This window comes from Haliaeetus leucocephalus, unplaced genomic scaffold (genome assembly GCF_000737465.1).
Source record: "Haliaeetus leucocephalus isolate CR32 unplaced genomic scaffold, Haliaeetus_leucocephalus-4.0 Scaffold351, whole genome shotgun sequence".
NCBI classification, from domain to species: Eukaryota; Metazoa; Chordata; class Aves; order Accipitriformes; family Accipitridae; genus Haliaeetus; species Haliaeetus leucocephalus.
In genome coordinates, this window is record NW_010972787.1 from 1820164 (window position 1) to 1847301 (window position 27138).

Consider the following 27138-nt stretch of genomic DNA (forward strand, 5'->3'; position numbering starts at 1 on the left):
GACTTGGATTGCCTCATCCAATATGCACAATTTACATATCTAATCACAAAAGGATTAATAGCATGGTCATTTTGGACAAGAATGCTTTATTAATATGTCCCTCCTGCTAATATTTGTAGTTTATCTTCCACCCCCAGTTCTTCTTAGGGTAATGAAAACTTTTGTTATCAGAGGGAATCAATGTGAGTAAAACTTGATTTTCAGGAGCCTCTCAAGGACTGTGAGGTGGGGAGCCTGAAGTTTTCAGTATTTTAACCCTCTGAAAAGTGACTTAATCAGAAGCAAGAAGTATTTTTCCCCACTTTGAAAGTGGAAAACACCAAAAGAACATGACTTGCAATAAAAATTACAGAGTTGGCAGCACAACAGTAGAAACACAGAAACTGGCTCAGGCCTGCAGTGATTCTCCTCCCATCAAAGGCAGTGTGTAGCCTGAAGTCACACAGCTGAAACTATACACCTTTGATAGCTGCTATTTGTCCAGGCTTTTGGAATGGAAACACAGCCAAAGTTGTTACAGTTTAAATGCATATTTGCCTGAAAATCAATAAAATTATACAAAAACAGAACAACTTGGAAACTTTGATGATGCACAACAAAAGCAACTTTCATTATCTGTCACTACTTCAAGCACTATTTTGTAACTATTCACATACCACCACCCACACAAAACCATCCATACAGGTTCATACTAAAGGTTCACCTCAGATCAATACCTCTTTTCCAATAGTAGTCCATGAAGTATTGTTACACTCTTTCCATAACTGAAGACCAGAGAGTGATACTTTCAATGGTATGTACTGTCTCAGCTCCCAGCAGTCCAGTCTTTGAGACTTCAACAGCTGGAGGTTGCTTTCTGCATGGTTTTCCTCTAACAAGAATGTGTCTAAATGTTCCCTGAACCCATTCATATTTAGCATCCTAGGTTTCTATAGGAGTGGCTTCCACAATTCAGTTTATGCCTCTCAGAGACATGAAAGAAACCTACTAGATTTTGGAGGCATTACTTCCCTGGATACCTGTGCTGACCAAGGGTATTGTATCAATATGCCTACACATTATCAGGCTTATGGGTTCAGTTTCCCAATGACTCTTTTAACTCTTTTAAAAGACTAAAGGTGTAAGTGCCAACTTCCATTTCTGCAGTATTATGCTAGTTGCTGTGTAAAAAGGTGCTTATGTCAGTATTTCATCAACTTCATATTTAAGTTTTGGGATTCTCAGGTAAGTTCCATTTCTCCTTCACAGTCTGCCATTACTCATTTACTCTTTCCTCCTCCAAAAATCTTGTTCTTAGCATGACTTGTTCTACTGCTACATCAGATCCCTTCCTTTCAAGGAAAGGTTACAGTGTGGGAATCTCCTTAACAGTGAACATTGCAGTTCAGCTAGCTTTTCCCCTGTGAACTTACCTTCCTTGTTTGCATTTTTTAGCAGTTGTTTTTACATTTTTATTCTCAAAAATCCTTTTTTTCCCCAGTGTTATTACGGTTTCAAAAATAATTTGGAGGTTACTATCCTCTCTATGCTGTGTCTTTCAAAATGACTACAGTTTTCTGAAGGGTTTTTTCTTATCATATACTTAAGAGTTTGTATTAACTTATTTAATAACAGAAACCTTTTCTTTAATTTAAAGAGACATCTCCAGCAGAATATCAGTTCCTTCCTAACAACACTGTTCTAATTATTGTTATTATTCACCACCTCCTTTATATTGTTGTATTGTGTTGCTAGGGGAAGCTAACTACAGGTAAGCAAAATCAGTTCAGCAACTATGTTTAGATACTGCTTTGGAAAAAGAGTTGCTTTGTTTACGATATGTTAGTATTACCTTAGTTTTAAGATCTTTACTTATATTTGTGTGCATGGTTGTTTTAAACAGCTTGGAAAATCAAAACACTCTCCACGACAAAAAAGTAAGCCCTGCTCAAGCCCAGCTGAATCTCTTCTCAACAGAATAGCAACAGACTCATAATTCAGCTCTTCCTGATGAAAGATCAGACTCTGCAGCAGAGAACAGGTAACTGGGAAAAGCTGAAGGGGCACAAACAAATGATTCTCAGCCAGAAGTCTGAATGGGCAGGAGGAGGAGAAATCTGTCTTTACCTACAAGTATCAAATAACTGTTGAACCTATGAGTGCAATTCCTGAAAGGCCAAAGAGAAAACCATTTAAAATATTATTTTCATAACCACTGTACAGTAGGCCAGCAACATTCAGAAAATAACGAGACAACCTAGAAAAAAGAAAAACCAGTATTCTGATTTCTGTGCTTTTAAGATTGTTCTTTTGATTGTCACAAAAATGACAGTATTCTGAAAAGACAGCAGGATAAAGGATAGTTGTTATGATCGTATCATATTGGTTTTGTCAGTCTTTGCTATTTATAACTGACATAACTTCTTACTGTTTTTAATTTACATGTTAATATATAGTTCATGTTCATAAGGGACAGTTTAACAAAGATGACACAAATTTATAGGAAATTTAAAAATACAATCTCGCTTGTCACATCTACAAAACTGGCAGTGTGTGTGTGTAAAATTGGAAAAAAAAAAAAAGATATACATACACCCACAAGTCTCCAGGCTTCACTTATCACTGCATACTGGAGCCGATTCAGAACAAACCCCTCAATTTCTCTGTTTAGTTTGACAGGAGATTGACCAATGGTCTTCATCAGAGCATATGTTCTCTCTGTAGTAGAAGGATCTGTTTCTGGATGAGGAACAATTTCAACCAACGGCACAAAGTAAGGTGGATTTACCTCAAGAAGAAAGACAAAAGAAGAATGTCAACTACCAACAGATTAACAGTACAAGTTTATATAAAGCGTCTTTATAGCTTGCTACTAGTGTGGATATTTTCCAGTGAACGCAGCAAGACTGATCTTTAGACCCTGAAATACTTCACCAATCCAATAAAAGCTGGTGTATTAATGCAAATTAAAAAAATAATTAATGTTGCATTTAAATCTATCTCTCCTTAACCCCAGCAAAGTCCATGGAGCTACACTAAAGATGATAGCACTCAAACAGTACTAGTGAAGACTTCATACTGACTTGAGTAACTGATATTTTCTCAATATTCAGGCTGTTTGTTATTGTAAGACACATGGTCACCACCTGTCTTTCCAAATGAAACAAGGCATTTCCTTTTAGATATTCAGGAACTTTATAACAAAATTATTGCTAAACACCACCTGTAAGATGGAACACTTAACATATAAGCTACTACTGGCCCAAGCCTGTAAATATATGTAAAACACAGTAACCAGATACCACATAAAACACACTTTGAAAAAGTTGCAGAACAGGTTACCTTCAAACACTGTACCTACTTTAAAAATAAAGGAATTACCTCTCCCTGACTCTTCCTAAATATAATTTCTCATCAAGTCAAGACCTTTGTGTAATGTATTTTTTAAGTAATAAACAAAAAATTCTGAAGAACATGGAGAAACAGCTAAAAGTTCTTCAGGTCATACTGCCTGCATGCTCTTTCCAGAAGCAGCAGTCCTTCAGCCATATTCTTAACGTGTTAAACTCAGCTCTTGGTCTAGTTTCCAGGCAATAGAAGGAGCTAACATGTCATAAACTACTACCAGAAATAACATTGACATTTAAAGGATGGTAATTAAGTACTGATTCTTTCACCATGCTCCCTTACCGTCAACTGCTCTTAACTGTGCTCAGGTAAATGCAAGGACAGGATTTAGTCACAGCAACATGCAAGCAGTCTTTCCTCTCTGCATGTTCTTTCTTTTCAGTACTTACATCTGCTCTAACTACTGATGTAACACACTTCATTCTCTTTGAAGTACCTTGTGTTCCAACATAAACTTTCTCACATTAGTCTCTTTGGCAGTGCCACCACCAACACTGAGAATAGCATGATGGACACCATCAGAGCTGTGGTACCAGGCAAATTAGCAAGACACAAAACACTGCAAGCACCAAGTTCTCTGAAGGCTTTTCTAACCCTTAAGTACATCACAGGTTCCAATCAGGAAGAGGACAAGTTAATTGTTGATAGAGACTGAGGCTATTATAAATTTCTTCCAAGATCAGTGTTGACAGTCATTTTATTGAAATATTCTATTTCATTAACTTGGCATGGGGAGTATATGGGTGTGTTCACGAGCACACTGAGAAGACTTAGGAAGATAATTTTTTACGAGTGACATATTAGATGTTGGCAAAAGCCAGAAGTGGTAAAACATGGATGAAACTGGGGATGGGGGAAGGTTTCTAAAAATGAGAAGGGGAATGCAAAGCCTTTCTTCAGGGAGCAGAATTGCTTACCTTACTCACCCTAACAAAATGAAACCTAAGAAAGGATATGACAAAGTAAACACAGGGAAAAAATTAAGCTATACAAAAGCTGCCAACAAACATCAAATTCATTTTAATGGACTGTTAATAAGATTGGAACAAAAATTAGAAGACGCTTCCAGCAGGAATAGCAGAGTTAAAGAAATCTAACAGATATAGCTTAATACATTTCTAAGGTGATTTGATTAGATGGTTTCCTGTACAGCAAGGGACTTCACTCAATGGCACACATCTCCTCTAGTTCCATATTTCTAGCTGTGTGACCTAGCAGGCATATACATATACATGAGAAATGAATCGCTCTTCTTAAAGAGTTCATAGTCTTCTTCATCAGAAGATGACTTCTACTGATACCCTGCCTGAAACTGCTTGCGGAGAACAGCTGTACCTACAAGTATTGCGTGCATTTCTATCATACAGCTGTGCTATTGGATTTAATTTATTTTTTCATTGAACCTATCACTATGTTAAGCAAAGGAATGAGCTCCTTCCGCCCTTTGGGCATTTAATTTCATTTCTCCTCAACACGCTCACCTGTGCTAAAGGCTTTACAACTTTAGCTTTTAATTTTTCTGGTCTATCAAATTCCATGCTTCTTGTTTTCACAGTGTCTTCCAGAGCTGCTCGCTTCCTGCAGCCACCATTCCCCATGTCCTACTGTCATGTTCAAGATGTTAGTAAGGCCATGGTTAAAAACAAACAACAACAACAAAAAAATCAACAAAAAACACCACCAAAAGCCAACAACTACTACAAAGCAAGCATGTTTACTTATATAACAGATGCAGAAAGGCCCCTGGAAGAGTACACTGGCTCAGCTTCTCCAGTACATTCCCTTTTGAGTGAAGCTGAGATTACTAAAAAAAATAGTCTCAGTTGGATTGCAAAGCCATTTCAGAACAATTAGACATTTTAAGGCACTCAGAGTATTTGCTTTGGAAAATACTTATATCCCTATAACAGCAACCTAGAAAATGTTTACGCAGGGACTAGCTACCTTTCCAGATCTGATAAAACCTGGTTTCAGCAGTGGCTCCTATAAAGATTGCAGCTCAGAATAAACAAGTCAACTGGTACAGACCAACTTGGGAAAACAGTAAGAAAGAGTAATGTAAAATCAAAGACTGACAAACAGTGAATAGACAGAAGCCCAGGAATGGGTTAAAAAAAATAATCAATCATAGCTATAGTTACTTAATACAGGAGTCTAGAAGAGACATTATCTCTTCTCTTGCACTACAGAAAGTTACAACCCTGGAAATATGAGATAAGGAACTACTGAATTTTAGACTGGAGAAAGGCTAAACCTCAGCACAGATGCCTACTTTGAAGTTTGACTTTTTTTTTTAATTAAAAGGGGTTGAAAACTAATTATACAGAAAGAGACCAATCCTTTTGTTCCTCTTGCTTCCCAGTCACCCCAAGGCACAATGGTGGCAGTGGAGGGGTGTCAGAAAAGGACTGACCAAATGCTTTGACACTGCAATATTACGCTACTGGTAGCTGTAGGGACATTACAGTAAAGGAGGGCTGTATTTTTGTGTTCACACTACCATTTTTGAGCATGCTCAGGGAACTGATATTTACTTTACACCCTGAGGGATGCCCTGGAGAGACAATATGTTTGCAGGCAACAGAGCAGTACCTTCCTCCACATACTGCAAACCTTCGTAACAACAGTCCTCTTAACTGATCTGTCAAACATCAGACTAATATTAGACTAACAAATTCATTAGCTATTGAGTAGTGGAAAACAGAAGCAGTAAGAATCCCAGTTACCAAGACAAAATGCTCTTCCGTGCTGAAAAGAGATGTGATAAACTTCTGTTTGGCAGCCCCACAGACCTCTACAAAGGCTCACAAGTGTCCTTCAGCAATTTGAGGTTCTGCTGCCACCTCTAGACAAGCCATTTCTGCATCACTGCCCTGTCCCAGCTGGTTTCAAAGCATGCCGATTCAGCTCCAAGTACAATTTGTTCCATGTCATCCACCTGCTTTTCCTCTTCAGGTATACTGCTTCTGCATCAGAAGTCTGAAGAAACCAGAGTCAAAAGCTTCCATCTGTCATTGACATTACCTGACAAGCACATTCAGCTCACTGTTTGGATCCTTACTGTTACTCAAGAGCAGCTGAAAAAGTATACTAAAAAAGACTAACGATGCCACAAGAATAAAGTAGGGGATTTTATGTGCTTGTCTTCAAAACACAGAATTCCTATATTTTGAGAGCCAGTAGTTTGAGTAACACACAACAGTATGAGCACAACAGCTTACACAAAATGTATCTTGAGCCAACAGCATGAAAGATGCATACGTCCTCTCAATTTAGTAGATGCTGCTGCTCACAGCATGACCAAACTAAAGTTTTTCTGATAAGTCAGGCCCCTGCACACTAACGATGGCACACAAGCACTCCAAATATCCTTCTGTATCTCTCAGTCTGCAGGGAAGAGTTCGGGATGCAGTTTAGTTGAACACCTGTACTACTACTACCACAATAACAAAACATGCCATCATACTTACAGGATGCGACACAATACACTGCTTAACATGTTTAAGGCCAGTGAACAATTTGCTGGGTAAGAGACAAGAGGTCGAGCTGCTCAAGATAACATTGTCACCAACAATAAGATCTAACTGACTGAAAATCTTCTTTTTCAGTTCCAGGTTCTCCGGAGCACATTCCTGGAATAAAAACAAAAATCAGTATTAGAAGTCTTCTAGTTCAATAGTATTTATCCACACATTTCAGACTTCACTGATCCTACCTTGACACCTAGGAACTCAGCACAAACCATCTATTTTAATCAGCCTGGATATACCAGTGAGCCATAACACAAAAATATCTTCCCACATACAAAGAAACGGAAAGCCCAAAGGTTTCTCTATAGTAGAAGATGGACCACCACACAAGATTTAACACAAAACAAATTATTTTGCTTTGTCTAAAATACAGACTTTTACTCATGCACAGAGATAACACAGTATGGAGGAATAAGACCTGGTCTTCATTTTTTTTTTTTTAAGAGAATCTTACATGATAGAACTCGGTATTCTCTCTCAGACAAGATAGAAATGAATAGGTGTATCTCAAAAGAAGACAAACTTACAATCTCCAGAACTATGGCAGGAGATTCTAACGTACAGTTCTGGAACCTGCACTGAAACACCTCTCAGTGAGCCTCACATTTAAAAAGCTTAAATATCTTCATTCATTTAAACTCTGAGAAAGATTTTAAGTAGAATGCATACTATCAGAACTTCTCCCAGAGCTACTGAGCATGTTCAGCTCTGCAGTACTGTGTGAAATTTCACATGTATGAGCCAAGAGCCACAATCTACAGTCACTAGAATTTCAAAGTTATTCCCAGGAGCTGCCTGAAGGACAGCATGCAGGAGTCCACCAGTAGTCCGGGAGCAACAAGGAAATGGGAGAATAACTACAACAGATCCCACAATCAACAGGAAAGACTTCAGTCTATGAGAACAAAACAGGGGAATAAAGCCAGCTTGTTTTCTGGGTTTTTTGGAAGGGTTTAAAAAAAATCCAAACAGGATCCCAAACTTGCAAAACCTCAGCTTTCCCCTTTGAACACACAGAAAATACTTGCTCTTTTCCAACTCTAACCTTCTCCCACTTGTCAGTACTTCACTCTGTCCTTCCTGTTATGCCAAACTGCACGAGGGTAGGGGAAAAGGCTATACATTTAATATAATCCAAAATTTACATTTAACACCTGCAGCTTCAGACAGACTCTGTGGCAAGCATGCCCAGGGCCAGTTTTTCACCCAGTAAATGGGTTAAAAGTAATTTGAAGTCTTAAAAAACAAGCAAGTTGCATGGAACAGTACTAAAAGTTCCATGATGCAGAAGAGAGAAACAGGGTCATTTAAGAACTCCAAAGAGAGCCCAAAGTAATAGACAGCCTTATCAAAACAAAATGATACTCTGCTTATAATTCCAGGATCCCTGCTTGTTGGTTAAGTTTAAATAGTTTCTTTTAGTAAAGCCAAAGATGAAGAGAACTCTGCAGATACTGTTCAAGCTAATAAAAGAGTTGCTCTGAATAGGTTTATTGTGAACTTGAAACTCTAAGCCTCCTCTCACATCAGACGATAATCAAAAAGGCAAACTCAAATCTGCTGGAAACTCAAACCTGCCACAGTTATGTAAGGTTTCTGAATGGGCCATTTGCTTGAAGTTTCTTGTATAGTGTCACAATTGTATTCAGATTGTTGGACCACTGCAGTAAAGTTTCTGTCCTCATCAAGCATGCAATTATTTTCTCAGAGACACCAATTCCCTAAAGAACAGGGGGAAAATTAAGCTCTAAACAATCCATTAAACAGGAACCTCACTTGCTGTCAGTTATGGAGCCTGGAGAGGTCTGAAGCTATTCTGTTTACCCTGAGAAAGAGAAGATCAAACAGTAAGCAGATAAGATATGGTTTTAAAGCTACCACAGTCTCTCTCAAAGAATCAGTGCAAAAAGGTTAGCATACACCTCTACGCATTTTAAGTGACACTGTATATTTCTGTGCCCTTTTTTGTAGAGAAGATCACACTTCTCATTTGCAGTGAACAGCACACCTTTATTCCAAGACCTGAGCACCTGAACAAGGTTGCTACTAATCTGACTTCCAATTTAAACTTCATTAGACATCTTTTCAACAGCCTGATCAGAACATGACAGTTGTTAATTTTTAAAACCCACCTCCTGGAAGAGTTGTATTGAATTAAAGGCTTAAAGGTAATAGGCATTACACTGTTCAAATACGTGTTCAGAGAACACAGAGCAGCTACTTGACCAGCCTATGAACTCTTAAAGAACTACACAAAGATAAACACGTACTAGACTCTCTCCCTAGCAGATAACACTGATACCCAGACAAGGTGATTGAGGTCTAGTTGCCCCTAACTAAAAAGTTGCACTCATATGACACAACCCTTTGAATGCCAGCACATGGGAAGCTAGGGAGTTTTATCCGTTTAAATCCAGTGTGTTTGTGTTTTTGTACAGGCATTTCCCACCATGCTATCCACCATCTGTGCTCCCATACATGTCCACACTCATCTAAGTGCACTACTTCATTTACCTATATTTAAATGCTGGCATCTACCCAGGTTCTTCCTATCCATTCTCAGATATGTCAAGGTAGCAACTCACCTGTACCAGCTTCTAGGAAAACACTTCCCAAAACACGACCTTGCCAAGTATTTTCTCCTTACACTAGCAATGGGAATCACTGCCAAGACCGTGGATTTATTAGCACCAGGGGGTGAAAGAAACAAAGCATGGCCTGAGGTAAAGCACTGCAACACAGTTGTGATGTCCTAAAATAAGTGGTATTGTCCTCTACAAGCATGGCCATATGAGATGAAAGCCAAAGATTTAAATTGGCATGGAGAAGGTCAAAGATTGGCATCCATTCAGCAACAAGCAAGCCACTTTCTGTAAGAGTATCTGGAGATGCTGTCACAGGGAGCAGCATCGAGCCCTCTCAATAGCAAGTATGAAGTCTGATGCTTTATTCAGCATAAAGAATCACTGAATAAAGAAGTCTGAAAGCCACAGCTGCACAATGATGAGTCCCACGTCCTGACTAGATTCTGGCTGCTGCATATTCAAAGCATAATCAAGAAAACATTTTTACCCTTGCAATCTTAATATGAAGATTTATAATGTAAATTCCTGCAAATGAAGATAGATCAATCTTGAGCTCTCCTAGACCAGCTTTCCTAGACCCCTCTTCATTCCAGGATTTTATTACATGCCATGGGATTCTTCCAAGCAGATTTTGGCCTGAACAGGCTGAAGTTACCTCCCCTGAAGTCCAGAGCTGTGATCCCACTGTTTGTCTTGCTTCTCCTCTCAGGATCCTCAACTCCACCATCTCATGGTCACTGTAGCCAAGGCTTGCCCCTAACCTTCACATCTCTAATCAGTTCTTCCTTGTTTGTAAGTATGAGGCCCAGCCCAGCACATGCTCTCTTCTGCTCCTCAACCACCCGTGTCAGGAAGTTATCATGAACGCTTTCCAGAATCCTCCTGAATTGTTTGTGCTCTCTGTGCTGTCCCTCCAGTAGATATTGATGTGATTGAAGCCCCGCCATAAAGACAAGGGCCTGCGAATGTGAGGCTTCTTCCAGTTGTCCAAAGAAGGCCTTTTCTTTCTGATCAGGTGGTCTGTAGCAGACAGCTACCACAATGTCTTCCACCTTGGTGGTCCTCTTAATCCCGACCCATAAGCTCTCAACTGGCTCCTCATTCAAAGTAAGGCAGAGCTCTGTGCATGCTAGCTCACAGCATGTAATAAATAACCTAGGCAGCTATTCCTCTCCTACCTTTGTCTTGTACCACCTAACCCCCAAGAGCTGTACTTCACTGCCATGATGCAGCTGCTACAGCAAGAGTGCCCTGTAGCCTTGCCCTAACCACAACTGAGGTAGAAAATTATTTTCAAGAGTTCCATGACTTCCCTCTTCCCAGTAAATTCAATAGGGCTTCAAGTAGCAGGTAAACTGTTTAGGAGTCATAACTGCTTTCACTGCTACAAGTATGCTCTTCATTTTCTGCAGTTAAGTGAAGATCTCCAAAGATGCCGCACACCCTGGCTCTGTTCCTCTATTTATACACATATAAGTTACAGCATTTCAAGTGGTCTCAGCTTTTCAGTGCTGCGATTTAGCTGACAATTTTCAGGCACTTCTGTAGAACAGTTCCCAGAGTCAAGTGACAGCAATCCTCTCCTCTCATAGAACCAAGGCATAGCAGCAGCTTTCAGAGCACCTAACTATCTCACAAGCTGGACCCAGGCTGCCAGCACTCCTGCAACAGGAACCACAATACACAGCCAGACCCAATACACATAACAAATTATTACATCAGAATACCAGTTTTGCTTCCAGTATTATTTTTAACCATTACAATTTAGCTCAACTATCTAAAATTTTTCAAGCATTAAATATGTTTGGTAATTTCACAAAATTCAGCATTATTACATATTTCAAATGCAAATACTTGACTGCAAGTATTTTGGACTTTCCCATCATGGTCCCCCCCAAAATGGCAAAGTAGTTTTAGATGCTTATTCTGACACACTTTAAAGATGGATAGTATGTGGATATACCAGTATACCAGGATATTAAGACAAGGTGCCAAATAAAAATGCATTATTTCAAACTGCACAGGTGATGGTGGGAAAACATATTTACTTCAGTCTCTTTTTAGAAAGTGTTACTACCCTCATCTGAGGGTAAAAGCAGGGCCAGCAGCTTGTCAGGAGACACACACTTGCTTACCACTGTACAGGTTTGAGATGGAGCACAGAAACGAGATGTGTACACACAGCTGTTACTGAAGGAGACCCCAGGCACACCTTTCAGTGTGGTGTCAGCATTTTGATCAGTTAAAATGAGGAAGATTAAAAAAAAAAAAAACACAAAAAAACCCCAAACCCCCCCCCCCCCCCCAACAACAACCAACAGCATAGACTCTGATAACAAACAAGATTATGTTAAAGCACGACTAGAACTCGAGCCCCCAAGAGCTAGGGTCAGGGGAAAGCAGGGGGAGCAACCTGGCTGTGTACCACAGCAGGGAGGTGAGGGTAAATGGGACTTGACCCTGTAACACTTGGAGGTGATGCAGGAACCCAAACCATATGGGATGCACACAAGGGAACAGAAGCTCATCAGGTTGTTTGCCCCTTTTCCCCCCTGCAGATATTTGTTCCACATACCTGGGTACACAACTTCCTCCAAGATGGTTTCAAGCATGTGTCCAAATACCAGATAGTTAACAAAAATATGTTTGGCAACAAAAGACCCATTAGATGTAAAACAACTAGTTAGCCCAAAACAAGCCACATGACCTTGGCAACCAAAGCTTTATTTTGAACCTGAACAAGAAGTGGTATCCTGTAAGCCAAGGGTAAGAAAGCAGGATAAGGACAGCAGCTCCTTTAACTGAAAAGCAGACTGGCAATTTGTTAATAATGACAGGGCCACATTATCACCATTTGACACAATTCTAAAACAATATAAAATAGAAAGGCATGGGAGCTTCACATCCTGGGGCTTCAGTTACAGACTTTCTACAGGCTAGGTATGCACTCAAGTAATACTTAACACAGGAGAGGAGAAAGAATCACATCACATGAGGATTTTAAGAACAGGTTAACCCCTGTTTGACAGGCAGTTGTCTAGGTATGACTGATCCTGCCTTGGGGCAGAGGGTGGACTAAGTAACCTCTGAAGTCTCTTCCAGTCTGATTTTGGATAACTCTGTGGTTGGTAGGGCAGCAAAGGTAAAGGTGAATCTTCTGATAAAGTTAGAATCTTCTCATATGCTGCAGTGCTGAGGAGCAGAGGACTACAGCAGGGGAAGGAACCCCCCTGTATGAGTTTAACTCTGATTCTTAGGGTTTGAACTTGTTTAAATTTCCAATCAAAATATAAAGTCTCTTACAGCAAATCTACAAGTGCCTGGCTTTTAGAACAGTGTTAAGTTCATATTCAGAAAAGCTTTAATAGAATTCAAAACCATCAACTAAAGGACAGTAGAGGAGTAAGCTTATTACAGAACAGTTGTAAAAGCATCAGTTAAAACACCAGTACTTTCAGGCTAATCTAATTTAAAAAAAATAAATTAGGGCTATTACTCACTTTAAATCAAAAGTAATAACTTCTTGTCTTGAATTTATGAGCTCATACCAATGTGAAATACGATGCTTCTTAAATCACTACCTCTTGAGTGACATGAAAGACTGTCTACCACATGATACTGTACAAGTAAATAACACTTTGGTAAGGTGAAATCCAGCATTTAGATGGAAACATTTTGTACTTTCCTACAGTTCAGAAACATACCCTGTTAAGGAACTGGAGCAATAAAAATATCAAGTTACTGTCATCTTATACTGTTCAGAATAAATGATTGCACTACAAGTTTCTGTTCAACCTTTAGTACAAAATACAAAGCAGGATTTGAGGAAGTACTAGTTTTCAGAACTACATTTTCAAATCAAACTTGCAGATTTGGGAGGGTTTTGGGGGATTGTGTGGGGTTTTTTTGTTTTGTTCGGTTTTTGTTTAAAACACATAGAACAAATGAAGGCAGGTTTTACTTCATCTAGTGTCAGTATCATGCCATGAAGAGATCCATCTTTTTCCACAATGCTCATGTGCCCTACAAAATTTTCAAAAGACAGACAAGACAAGCTCATCAGGCTGCTACAGGAGAGGTGAAGATCTTTTTTGTTCCCTTAGGGAAGGGCAATAAGATCTCAAACAGGTTGATTGACATCCTCCTCCCCACATTCTTTCTCAAAGGTTCAGATCTCTGTTTTCTTCTACTGTGATCCCATCCACCCTGAAAAATACGGGAAGTGATCTAGGAAAGGCAATGGAAATACAATACAGCCCTAGAAACAGGACCAAGGAGCACTGAAAGAGAACCTGAAGAGCAAGATTAACTGCTGGGCAGGATGAGAGTTATGGCAATGACTACCTCCTGTAACAGGGACCAAAACCATATTCAAGTCCATAATGGTAGACAACACCAGTTGTTATATGCACAGGATAGATGTGGAGTGAATGTTAAAAAGTTTGGAAGGACAAAAGGCCATTCAGCAGTGATACTGGCAAGCTGTTTACCCAAACATCGTCTCTCAGTTCAACTCAAACACTAACCTGATAAAGTATTTTACAGCAAGTCTTTGAGACCAGACTATTTCAAACCCTAAAATCAGGAAAACAGTTTTCTCAAAACCTCTAGAAAGACAACGAGTCAGGTCACATGCTTAAAACCAGCTCCCTCAGAAGCCAAAACAAAACTTCTGGTGCCTCAGGCCAGTGTTTAAGATAAGTAGGGTAAAATCAGGCCTAAGGTTTTATTTACCCAGCTGAGAGCAAACAGACCAATGTTTGCCTGCCCAGGGCTCCAAGCTAACCAGTGACCAGTCCACAACAAGCCATGTTACTGCAGTGCTTGCAGACTCTGCCTTCCAGCAGCTTTGTACTTACAGAGGTACCTCATTAGCACAGCTTCCAAACCAGGATGGTCATCTATCCTACAAGCTCAGGGCAGCTGAAGACATCTTCACCCATTGCTGTCTGTACATATTCCCTCATCCCCAGAAGTAAAAGGGTTCTTGAAAGCCATCAGGAAAGTAAAAGAAAATCTAGTGGCAGAAACCGGTACCAGATAATCAAAGACAAATTTTTATGACAGGAAATATGAGACCCCTACTGTCAAGGCTCCCAAGTCAATGCTGGTTTCCCATTCTGAAGAATCGCCAGACTTTTTGAAAGCTGTTTTTAAGCTGGCAACCCTGTTTTTCTAAATATGTCTACCTGGGAGAGATAAAAGAGCCAACAAGATCTAAAAGAGACCAGGCTGAAGACCCATTAGTGTTATCACCAGCTCAGAAGAGCTTGCAGGTGTAATGGCCAGGCATGCCCTCTCTTTTTAAAGAGGGAAAAAAAAAAAAAAGAAAAAAGATACTGTTCTAAGGCTTTTAGGCAGAGTTCCTTTAAAATGAAAAAGGATAAATACCTCAGACCACAAGGTGTTAGTTACAAGCTTAATTTCATCCCCTTGCCAGTCTGCTTTGTCCCATACCACAGCACGACCAACAGGTTTGGAGATCACCTCTCAACCACCCTCCAAGCCTGGCTTCAACCAGCCTAGCCAGGCCTCACAACTCACCAGCGTACACTCAAGTGTGAAGAGTAAGGTCTTGCCAATAGTTGGTCATCTTATCCTCCTCTGAGAGCTAGTAAACTTTATTATTCTGTTAGTAAATTGTTACAAAGCAAAGCATTTAAAAAGATATGTTTTCATTTTACTAGCATTGTGGCAAGAGATCATACAAGTGCTGCACTGATTTCTATTCGGCTTGTATTACTTAGGAACTAGACACACATCCACTCAAATCTGTTTTTAATAGTGAAAGGAGTACTAATAAGTTCAGTACCCAATAATCACATAAGGACATAAGTCATCCTGTATTTATGCAGAAAAGTTAAGAGCACAATATTAAGAAACATTTACCTCACCCATGATAGTCCCATGCCAGGGACATTGTAGTACAAATGTACCCATTAATTTGTCTCCATGGAGTTTTCAGCTAATGGAAAAGTTATTTCACAATTAAAGCTTTTAGTGATGCAGGAGGCTTGCAGTGTATATTCACGTAAATGCTACAGATTACACACTTACTCGAAGTAACATAGAAGAGCTCTGAGAAGTGAAACTGGGTGAATATTCAGTTTTACAGCAAAAAACCAGACTGATATCCTTCTGAAGTTGATGCAAAGCACGCTAATCAAGACAAGTTACTTCATAAAAATGCTCAGGAGAAGGAATATATAAAATATGCATCAAGGCACACCTTTTTTTAAAGGTTCATGACATTATTGTTATGAATTTTCTTCTTACTCAGTTCTGATTATTTCTTGCATCTTTTTCACTTTTATACCTTCACTAATGTGATTTAAGAAGTTCCACTTTTTACTACTTCATCCCATTTGTTTTAAGTTACATCCCATGAAAATGACATAGAAGGCAAGTGTCTGCAGGAGTGCAAACAGCAAGAAAATTTTTAAAGCTTGAAGTGGACTTACTCTACAAAGGCCAAATTTGAAAAAAGTTAAGATTTAACCAACTGAAGTCTAGGGTAAAGAAATGCAGTTCTCGTTTAAGTCTTCTAACAAGTTAATCAGTAGGTTTTATCATTAAGCAAGAAATAGAGTCCTATATATTCAACTAACATTAATGCAACTGATGTTTTATTTTTTAAGTAACTGACAGTCAGAACACTTGCACCCACAAGTTACAATTAGTCCATTTTGTCCTTCCAGGTTCAAAGCTGCACTAGGCAATGTTTCTGAAGTTTAATACGGTGCAGCCAGAAAGTAGTCTGGTCACTGCTGAAATAAGGCTGTGAGCCTAGAATTAAGATGCTTCTCTATCTATTCCACCTCACTTCCAAGAGCAAATTAAAGACTAGTTCAAATTATTTGCTCACTTACATGGTATATTTGTTCACACTTTGTATCAAAATGAAATTTGATGCTATGGTTTGAAACAGATGAGCTGGTATGAGTACCACCAACAGTGTATCACACATACATTTGTTACCCACAGGCATACTACAGCTACTTTTTAAAATTTTATTTATATGCTTAATGATTACATGTTATGAGACACCAAAAGGGTTATGGGAACATAAGATAGTACCAGAAAGCTTGAGTTACCTCAGGTAGCTTGTTGCTATTCAGAGACTATCAACACAACACTGCTGTCTTCAACTACCTTGAAAGGAACACACAGAGAAGCCAGATTCTTCCCAGAGGTCCATGGTGGTAGGACAAGGGGCAAGAAACTAAAGTTTCAAGAAGGGTATTTCCAATTAGATATTAGGAAAGAAGTTTAACAATGAGGGTAATCAAATGTTGTAACAAGTTACCCAAAGAGACCACAAGTGTTTACCCTTAGAGATATTCAAAACTCAACTGCACAAGTCCTGACCAAGCTGATGTAAGTTGGTCCTGCAGCAGGTTGGGCCAGATGACTTCTTCCCTTCCAACTCAAAATTACTTTGATTCTGCAACATTTGCCCAATGCCTGTTTCATAGATCAGCTGACGGTAGAAGGAATGGATGATGCAGCCCCTGATTTTACCTGAAGTAGCATGCAGGACCTTGCTCAAAAATCTTACTGCTGAAGAGCCTCTCTAGGAGGAACAATAGCATACTAAGACTCACCATCTCTGTAGGAGCAACAAGAGCCAAGAACTCCATCACAGCTGTGCTTGGCTTCAGAATAAGATACTAAAATAAAAGCGAGGATACTAAGGAGATGCAAAGCTGGCAGTAAGAAGGATCAGATCCTTACAGGTAGCATACAGAGAAAGTAAAGATACCATATAGACATACCAGGTAGTAAGAAACACTTGAAAGAGCTAAAGAAAATGGGCAGAACTAGAAGTGTCTACTAGAAACAAGAAGGCAGCCTTCACAAAGTTGAGGCAGTACCCAAATGAACACGGCCATGTAGGATTGTTAATTTGTCAAAATAACACAAAACAAAGACACCCACACCACCCCCACCCCCACGATTTACAAGAGGAATAATTAAAAAAAAAATTCCCTTCTTTCTTCAAAGTGCATGGAGAAGAAGAATGCATAGGACCAAGAGATGATGAGAGTACAAAACGATGATCATCTGCAAAACACACACACAGAACAGTGATTTCTTTGCAACTGCTCTATTTCTCCTTCTAATCCTTGAAGAAAAGTGAAGCCTTAGTCTTGGGGACTCTCAGGGTCTGTCTCAAGTCACAGAACAGAAGTGAATGGAACCAGAACCAAGGTACAGGACATGTTTTGATATGGTTTGAATACCTGACACAGTAACAGTGATATACAACTGCTCACTTGAAACAAAACTGAATGTACGCTATTTTGGTACCAAAGAGCAGATAAGTGGCAAGCATGATGCAACTTTTAAGGGACCTTCAGGAAAGATCTCAACAATAAACCTGTAAGCCTTATGTCTCTATCAAGCAAGTTAAGAGAAAAGGGTAGCACTGAATGAGTATTACATAAACAGGGAAGAATCAAAGCAACTTTTTCAGAGGGACATCCTGATTCACAGACCTAGCAGAATTCTCTAAAGGAAGCAGCAAGCACAGGCACAGGAGTCATGTAGCTGATGTAGTTGGTGTGAATGCCCAGAAGTCTTGCAACAAAAAATAATAAAAGCTTTCAAGGAAGTTAACTGGTCACATGCGAGATAAAAGGTCCTTTCATGGACAGTAACTGGTAAAGAGATAGTAAGCAGACAGTAGGAAGAACAGTCAGTTCTTACTCAGTGGAAGATGCTGACCAGTGCTGTTTCACAGGTACCTGTGCCCTTTGTTATATCCATTCATAAATGACCTGAAAGTTAACTCATAAAATTAAGTCGGTTGTCATCATTACAACCACAAACATTTGTGGAAGGACTTTACAAGATTGTATGACTAGACAATAAATTTGCAGACTAAACTCAGTAGAGGTAGGCAATACATATATGAAAACAATAATATGAACTGACAAGCTCTGAGCTCATTACTGATGAAGGCGTAAGATATTGGGGTAACAGTATATAGTTTCCTGATCTGGAAAAAAGGAAGTGAACACAAAATACTACATCACTGTAAAAATCTATAGTGCATTCACAACTTGACTCCTGTGTGAGGCTTTGCTCTGCCTCCCATTCTCTCCCCCTCCTCCTCACCAACTTGGGAGGAAGAAAAGGTCCAGAAATCTGTCCCCTTTGAATTCAGTTCATTATTAGGGATGTGTTGCAGCTAAGCAGACTGTAGGATTTACAGCCTGAAACAGTAAACATTGTAAACTCTTGGGTGCAGCACACATACAAGTAGGGACAGTTAATGGTACAACACTAGAATAATACTGGGGGACCCTGTAGGGTAGAAGATGCCAAGTCCAATGTAAACCCGTTCATACTTTAGTCCAGAAATGGTCCCAGATTCACCTATACCCTGAACTATGCCCATGCCAGTGAGCATGCTAATAGTTAAGCAGGCACAGACCATCAGGTTCAATAATACAGCTTGCTCCCCATCCCAATTTTACTTAGTAGCACAGATTCTAGCCCTGTATATCAACCCTGGTTTTAATATTCTGACACTCTGTTGGATAGCTGCTTTTGGTGACAGTGCTCCCCCACAGTCAGAATAGAAGTCACCCCTGGACATAGCCATACTCCCTGCCTTCCCGACGTACCTGGAGAGGAAGAAACATGTTTTAGTCCCAGCACTAGAATGTGTGGTGTTCACTAAGACATAACCTCTCCCCCAAAAATCTCCTGCCCCCTCATTCTCCCACATTCATCTCTCTAACACATACAGTCTTTGTTACACATGGAGGTCAGCAATTCTCTCTTGGCTTAGCCAGCTACCAGCCTCTTCCAACATAACCCAAAAGAAACTTGCAAGGACTCTTGAGTAGGGAAATCCTGCAAAGAGGCATTATCTCCCATGTCAAGATACTAGGCTAGAAAGGACTTTAATTTTAACAAGCACAACCATCCTTATGTGGTCAGGATGCTGAAGTCTCTAGTGACCATCAACTGCACAGAACAGCTCTTGATCATCTTTCTAAACTGTTTGCTAGGAGTTGTCAAATCTTTGCTTACCTGAATGAAAGTAGCACCCTCTACTGCTGCCCTCAGGTCTGTACAGATGCTAATGAGAGCCAGCTGCTGCTCCACACTCAAAGCTCCTTTCAGGAATCCCGACTCCTCCAGCTCTTTCATTTGTTTGCTGACAGAAACAACATACACATTTAAGTACTTTATCATTAAGCCACCATTAATTTTTTAAAAAGCTTCTTAACAACCCAGTAGTATTATGCTATTTGCCATGCCACTGCATATATTTATACTTAAAAAATATAAAGGTTAGTTTCAGTCATTTCTCTTTGCTCCCTCTAACCTACAACATTCTCTTCAAGCCTGGAGAGCTCCAAGATCTACTTCTAGATGCAAGCTTATCACCACCTCAAACCTGTTTTCACTGGTGCAGGATCAGCAGGAGTTTTTATACTCATATTTAATGAGAGGAGAGGTCCCTTTAATATACTTCATCCAGTTTTACAAACAACAGCTCTTTTGTTATGAAGACTCACTGGAGGAACACTGTTTAACTGTATAGAATAAATACATTCCATACAGCCAGGAGTCCCTCCTAAAAAATTCATACCCTACATAGGTGATGACTACAGAGCAAGTATCAGAAAATTCAAGTAGTTACTAAACTGAGTGGCCAGAGCTTGAAATGAATGTTCAAGTACACACCATTGCGGGGGCTGGACATGCCACCTTCTCAGAAAAAGTCTCTACAGTTTGAAACCCGTGTAAGTCCAGAGCAAGCAAGCCATTTTCAAACTGTTAACAGTCACTTAGAGGAGCAATTTCCACAGACATTAAGTGGGATTAAACTATCTGGTCACGATCAACCTAAAGCTATTTGATGTAGGCTTTATCACAGCTAAATCTGTCAGTTACCTCAAGCCAGAACTCCTTTGAGCCTTTGGTTACTATTCAGGAAAAATTGCTCAGCCTGAAGAGAGGAGGAAATTGAACTAAAGATTAACAGCAGGAAAAAAAAAAAAATCCTTTCTTCTCCCTACCAATCTAGTTCTGAAGCTTTGGCTTCTTTTTGGATGCCTTTTTACATGATAAATAAATTGCACTTGCAACCCAGTTGGAGGGTAGAAAAGCTGTAGCAAACAGAGAAGCTGTACAGCTTGGAAAAAGTGTATTTTTCTACTTCGCAAATCATATAACTGTATATAGAAATAACCAGTGATCCATCATGTGTTTCCCAAGTGACTGTGGCACTGGGGCACACATGACAGTCTTCATTAGGGGCTTTACAGGACAGCACATGTTAAATGGGCAGAACTTATTTATACAGGCCCAGATGATCTCCACTCCCAGCCACACCTCAGTCCTTAATACACCTGCCCAGGCCCCTCCAAGTATCCAGACAGTAACACTGGGTTTATTTTTCTATCTAGAGGCCTCAGGGATGGGACCCCATATGTTTGTCACAATCTACAGCAGCCAGAGACAGACGCTATCCTTAGTCCTTACGAATCACGGCAGGCAGCCAGCCACCAGACTGGGATGTCAGCCCCAGACCACTTCTCCAATCCAGCACTTGGACCCTGCAGTAGCCTTCCCTTAGCCCCTGCCAGTGACACCGCTGCAGCCACCTTTACATCAGCAATCCTAAACAAACCAGACACAGAGCAACCAGACCTCAGCTCTCAGTTACTTTATGAAGTGGCAGGAGGTGTCATTTGTATTTTTCAAGCAGCATTTTAAATTAATTGAAAAGGGAGAGGGATGTAGATCATTACCTTTATCTTTTTTCTCTCTCTACTTTTTCCAGGCCATCTGCTGAGCAACGTGTGATAATGCACTCTCACTTTGTCAAACCATCCTTTTCTTTAGAGCTCATTCCTGTCAACAAGTATTGAGTCCATAGATCAAATAAAAATATTAAGATTCCTCCTCCAGATTTCCTGAACAAAATGAGTGGGATTCATCTCACCTACCCTGTCAACATGCAGATCTGAGACAATCATCCTCAGCTCTCTTTTAAAGAAGGGAGAACTAAGTGTTTCAGGTGCACTTGATCCCTTTTAGGCATCCAAGTATGCAATCCATCTTGTCTTATGATGGAAGTACCTATTTATCCCCAAAGAAAATAGCTCAGAATGAGACATTTAGACCACAGTATTCTGAAGTCACTGAAGACGAAAGTTGGCAGGGATTTATTTAAAGACAATCCCGCTCCTACTTAACTATACAGAAGCAAGACAAACCTCAAACCTCATCAGAGATTCACTGGGCCCTCAGATCTTTAGCTTGAACTGGCTCACTAAATCTACCATTAACTTCCAAAGAATCAGAATTTTACTTCAGCATTCATGTAGTTGTGCTGTGTCCAAGAAAATACAGCAATTATAGGCTCTACCATTTTTATTGTGGCTTTATTAAGAGGTCATAAACATATGCTGCTCTGCAAGTTACTCTGATGTCCTTTCTTCCACTCAAAGTAGAAAAGAGAACATTTGTTTCCCAGCAAACAAAACAGCTTGCTCCTGGTTTAGTACAACAGAAGAAACATACCTTCAGATCACCATGGACTTTGCACGTTAAATGGATGAATTTCCAATAACTAGTGAGTAGGTAAGATGTCAACAGAGGCTCTATTTGAAGCTGATAAAGGTGACAGTGCACCTTCTAAACCAGAATATGCACCCTTATTTCAAATTGGGAAGAACAAAACCAACAACAAAAAATCTACATGCATGTGCACACACAGCGCTAACTCCTACAAGCATTAACTTTCAATGAACTGTTTCAGCAATTAACTCCAGATGATCATGTGTGTACTGCAAGTTCTAGCACTTCCTCTTTATTTGTGTCAGAGCTGATCATGGACAATGATTTTTGACTCTTAGAGCATGCCTGGGTAAACAGCTAAGCATTGCATTCTGTTTACATTAGACAAGAGCTTTGAAAAGGTTCAATTCATTCTCAGCTGGAAAATGAAGCCAAGAGTCATAGACTTTTTAGACACTGCTCAGGTCTGTCCTGTTTACTTCCCTGGAATCCCTTAGACTTGGTGCCAAAATTAGTATTCCTACCGGTTTATGCAGTCCAAAACTGATGAAAAGAGTTCCATTAATGGCTTTCTGCCTCTTTTCTCAAAAACGGATTTAGGCTCAAAAACCCAGACCCTTCCTATCCAAAGCTAAACTAGTCAGAAATTATTTTCTGCTAAGTTTTGTTTACAAAAGGGGGGGTAGGGGGGGAGGGAAGTGCTCAGACACACACCCCTCCAGGCAGCATCACAGAAATAAGTAGGAAATCCATCAAGTTTCTGGATCGATTCCCCATTTGGTTTCTTAACATCACAGAAAATGGATGGCTGGAAAGCACAGACTTCTGCCTTTGAGCAATCTGCGTAGTAAAGAATAGGAAACAGGAAGCTTTAGCTCCGTTTTCCAACCTGCCAGGGTACACCAAAGCTTGCTAGGCAGGAGTTCCATCCAAGACTTAAGGCTTCCAGCACACTAAAGGTGCAAGTGCTTCACCTGTAAAGAAAAAGGTGCACCTAAACTAGAGTGTCCAAACTTCTGACTCCTTCACACCTTGTGAGGCGAGATGGTAAGGAACCAATCATAGAATCATTTAGGTTGGAAAAGACCATTAAGATCATTGATCCCAACTGTAAACCTAACACTGCCAAGTCCACCATTAAATCATGTCCCTAAATGCCACATCTACACGACTTTTACCTCCAGGGATGGTGACTCATCCACTTCCCTGGGCAGCCTGTTCCAATGCTTGGTAAGCCTTTTGGTGAAGAAATTTTTCCTAATATCCAATCTAAACCTCCCTTGGTGCAACTTGAAGCCATTTACTCTAATTCAAAAGGTCTTAACTAGCCATTCATCAGAAGTTCATTTCCCAGGTGCGCTTGCCTAAATCCAGCACCCTCTTCTTGCTCATAGGCTGTGCATTGCTCTTAAAAAAAAAAGAAAAGCGGAACTTAAATTTGAAGGGATCACAACAGAATTATTTCTTTCTTTGAAGAAAAGGGTGAAGTTTTTGTTCACTTTCTGTGCAATATGACACTTGTCTCATCCTCCCTGGTCCTCTGAAACTCAACTCCATGACTGATAACTGAGGGACTCAAAAAGGCTAGAATGAGACTAAAAGATCCGACTTTTCTTTTTCTTCCACAAGTTTTCACATAAGTTTGCAGCACCCATTTCCTGTTCCATACCTTTCCTTCTCTGCCAGTGATGACCATCCCATCATTTCTGCTCCTCTGTCATAAGCCATTATCCACTACACTGTGCATTGAACACCATTTCATAATTAACCAGCAAAAAAGCATTGTCATACTTTCAAACTTAAGGCTGGACTGATTCTTCCTCCTAAACAAAAATCTTCCTGTTAACATCACCAATCTTCATGCTAGCCATTTATTTAAATTAGTATAGTTATTTAAAGCATGGAATAGGAAATAGAACTTGTGCATTACTTGAATTTTGGCCTTCCCTCCCAGGAAAATTTTTTTTCCCCCCCCCCCCCCTTCACCAATATATTTGTTGACATTCTGGCTGTTTTGTTCCACAATTTAGTTTTAACTCTTCCAAATGCTAAACCCTCTTTATATTCCCCTGGGGTAATATTGTCCACACTTTTGTGGGAAAGGAAGGGAGCTTTCCCTGGTATTTATCATACATTAAGGCACAAACAGATCGTTTTGTACATACAGCAGTACACCACTGACCTCTACTGGATGACTCTTTATTCAAAGCAGCCTAGACTTCAGGGTAATCATCGCTAAGGATGACCACAGACTGAGGTTACTGCAGCCATGTCAATAGAACACACCACAGGACTTCGCTTTGCAATTGTATGGTGTGCACAGTTTGAAGAGTTTGACATGAAGAATTCACATCCCTAAGAAAATACTACCTCCTTTTAGAGCCCACACTTTGCCTACCTCCAGAGTTTTACTGTTGTACCTGACTGCCCATGTCAACACAATTGTGGGAAGTGAGCCAGTATTTGCTTCAAGATAAGGCAGCTAATCTATAACAACAGCCCTGATCACATAAACTGCCCCGGATGCTCATGGTCACAAACCCTGTTCTAAAAGTTTTTACAGAAGGACCTTGCAAGCAATACTAATACTTAACCCATCTTCTTCATACCCCATTGCCTCACCTTTATCCACAGCTACTATTGGGCAGTCATACTATTCAGCACACATTGTTGGAACAAGCAAATACTTGCAAGATTAAAGACCACTTAATCACAAACTTATTGCCCAAACCAGCAAGGAGAATAGAGAGAAGACACCACCATTATTATTCTTCACAAGTTCAGCCAACCACCACTGCCCAAAGACTAGGGCCATTAACCAGTCACGACACCAGACTGCTATCTAGTCCTGTCTGATAAATGAGAGAGTAGTTGGCATAGCAAAAAAACCCAACCAAAAATAAGCCAGCCATCACCAGCCTCATATACCTACCCTGAGACACAACAGACCAAGTAGACAACTGAAAGCCCCCAATACTGGGACCAGCTCACTGTCCACACATGCAACAGCCAAATAGTAAGCAGCTAATACTAAGTTACAATTGGCCATATGAATGCATAAGCAATCACCTTCCCTCTTCCTGCTCTCCCCAGACTAAAGGTAAGCACACAACACACCACCATGGAAAAGTTATTACACATTATGTCTTCTTGAAACAGCAGTACAAGCTGGACCATGAAAGTATGTATGTTCCTGTTCAAATAAGAGAGATCCAGCGCTGTCAAACGTACTTCATCCATAGCAACAACAGTATATTAAAGAGGGAGAGTTACACATCTGCCTTTGCCACAGTTTTGAAGAGGCACAAAGCAAAGGAAAACAGGGGAGCTGGGACATAGTACAAAAGTATGGTGATGCACACCATACAAGTTCTGAGATCTCCTAAAATTATCACACACACAAACTGTTTTCCAGCCCTGGCACTCTGAGGATGCCTATATTGGCATTAAACAGACCAGATAGTCTTTGCTATCATTGCAGTTTTGGTTGTTTTTTTTTTTTTTAACAGGAAAATGCAATTACAGTCATTATGTTTTTCCATGGTAAACACAGAGTTGCCAATATTGCTGAGTCTGAGCAGGGTCTGCAACTCATTACAAGTCCCTTCTTACCCTTAGAAGATCAATTCCAATGCTGTCTCCAGATCTAGTGAGCTAAATAAGCTCACTCGTTAGGTTTGTCAAGATTCTTTTGGCATCTTGGCATCAGAACTGAACAAGTTTATGCTGGGAAACCTTCCTGCTAGGAAGCATTTTCTGTGGTTCTTAATATTTTGTTTATTTTAAGTTTAGGTTCAAGATGGAAATTCTCACCAAAACCAAAGTCAGCCTACCTAAAATAGAGACCCACAGTCCACATCCCTGCTTCTGACCATGCAGACCCAGCCTGAAACCTGGGTCTCCCACACAGTCACAGATACACTGGCTGAAAGGGGCCCTGGGAAGTCTCCAGTCCAGCTTGCACCTGCAGCAGAACTATTGCTAACATGAGATGAGGTTAGCCTTGGTTTGGTGTAACCAAGCCTTGAAAACCTTCAGGGATGGAGATTTCACCAGCTTTTTGGACAACCTGTTACTTCTGCATACCAGGCAAACGTCAACACCATTAACTGTTCTCAACACACAGCCTTTGTAATTGCAAAAATCAGTCTTATTTATATCATATATTCTAGCTGCCCAGGGGACTGGCTGCCACACAGGAATGAAGCGAGAAAACAACACTGCCCTTTGGAGGTGTTTTCAACTACAGAATGGCCATGCAGAACCCTTCGAAAGGCAGAATCTATACCCTTCCAAAACCTATTAAGACATTCTCTACTTAGTTCTGCAAATGAAGCAATTTTCCCCATCCAGTTAATTGCATTTGTGGGGAGGGATAAAACTGAAAGGTAGAATCAAGCCTATGATTTAGCACAAGCTTGATGTGCCACTCAATAAAAATATACTTTGATAAGAATTGTCTACTTAAAAGGTGTCCCCTCAAAGGAGATATATAAAACTACCAAGGAAGACCTAAGCCAAGCTACATTTTGCCCTTGATACAAACACAATGTCAATACAATACCGACCAGAGACTGGCAGAGGAAGCCAGCTTGGGAAAAGTATCTAACCACACAGCCACGGAACATGCCGTGATCTAGGAAAAGAGAGTAAAGCCTTATCAGTGTACTCCTCATGCTACAAAACCAATCCAGTAAGCTGTTCCCCTTTTTATACAAACAAAGCATATGAGGGCACCAGACAGCAAGAAGTAATGTTCATTCAAATGTCTTTTCTGGAGACTAGTCTCCTCCTGGAACGAGAAAGGTGATAAGCTTGAGTTACAGGGGGAAGAGTCTTTCAAAACTGGCTACAGCGAAGTCATAGGCATAGATATGGTTTACTTCCTCGACCTTGTGACCTGCCATACATCAGACACTTCATTACAAGTTCCAGATCCCTATTCACAACAGTACAGCTCTTAAAGAACTTCTCTCCACTTGGCTAGGGGTGGGCAGGGAAATGCTACTTTTTTTCTAGCCCCTGCATCTTGTTTGTTTTTCATAGCAATTGTGCTCCTACAGTACAGAAAAAGTTAAGGTTGCTTAGGG

General features: G+C 40.2%; 1 protein-coding gene across 1 annotated transcript in view; it reads right to left on the reverse strand.

Annotated features, from left to right (window-relative positions):
* The window catches only part of CRYL1 (crystallin, lambda 1), a 55346-nt gene that overhangs the window by 24190 nt on the left and 4018 nt on the right, over window positions 1-27138 (reverse strand). The window contains exons 2-4 of the mRNA XM_010572796.1: window positions 19547-19673; window positions 6858-7019; window positions 2573-2767 (exon numbers count right to left, since the gene is read on the reverse strand). Coding sequence (XP_010571098.1) covers window positions 2573-2767; window positions 6858-7019; window positions 19547-19673 — 484 coding nt within the window. The remainder of the gene's footprint in view (window positions 1-2572; window positions 2768-6857; window positions 7020-19546; window positions 19674-27138) is intronic.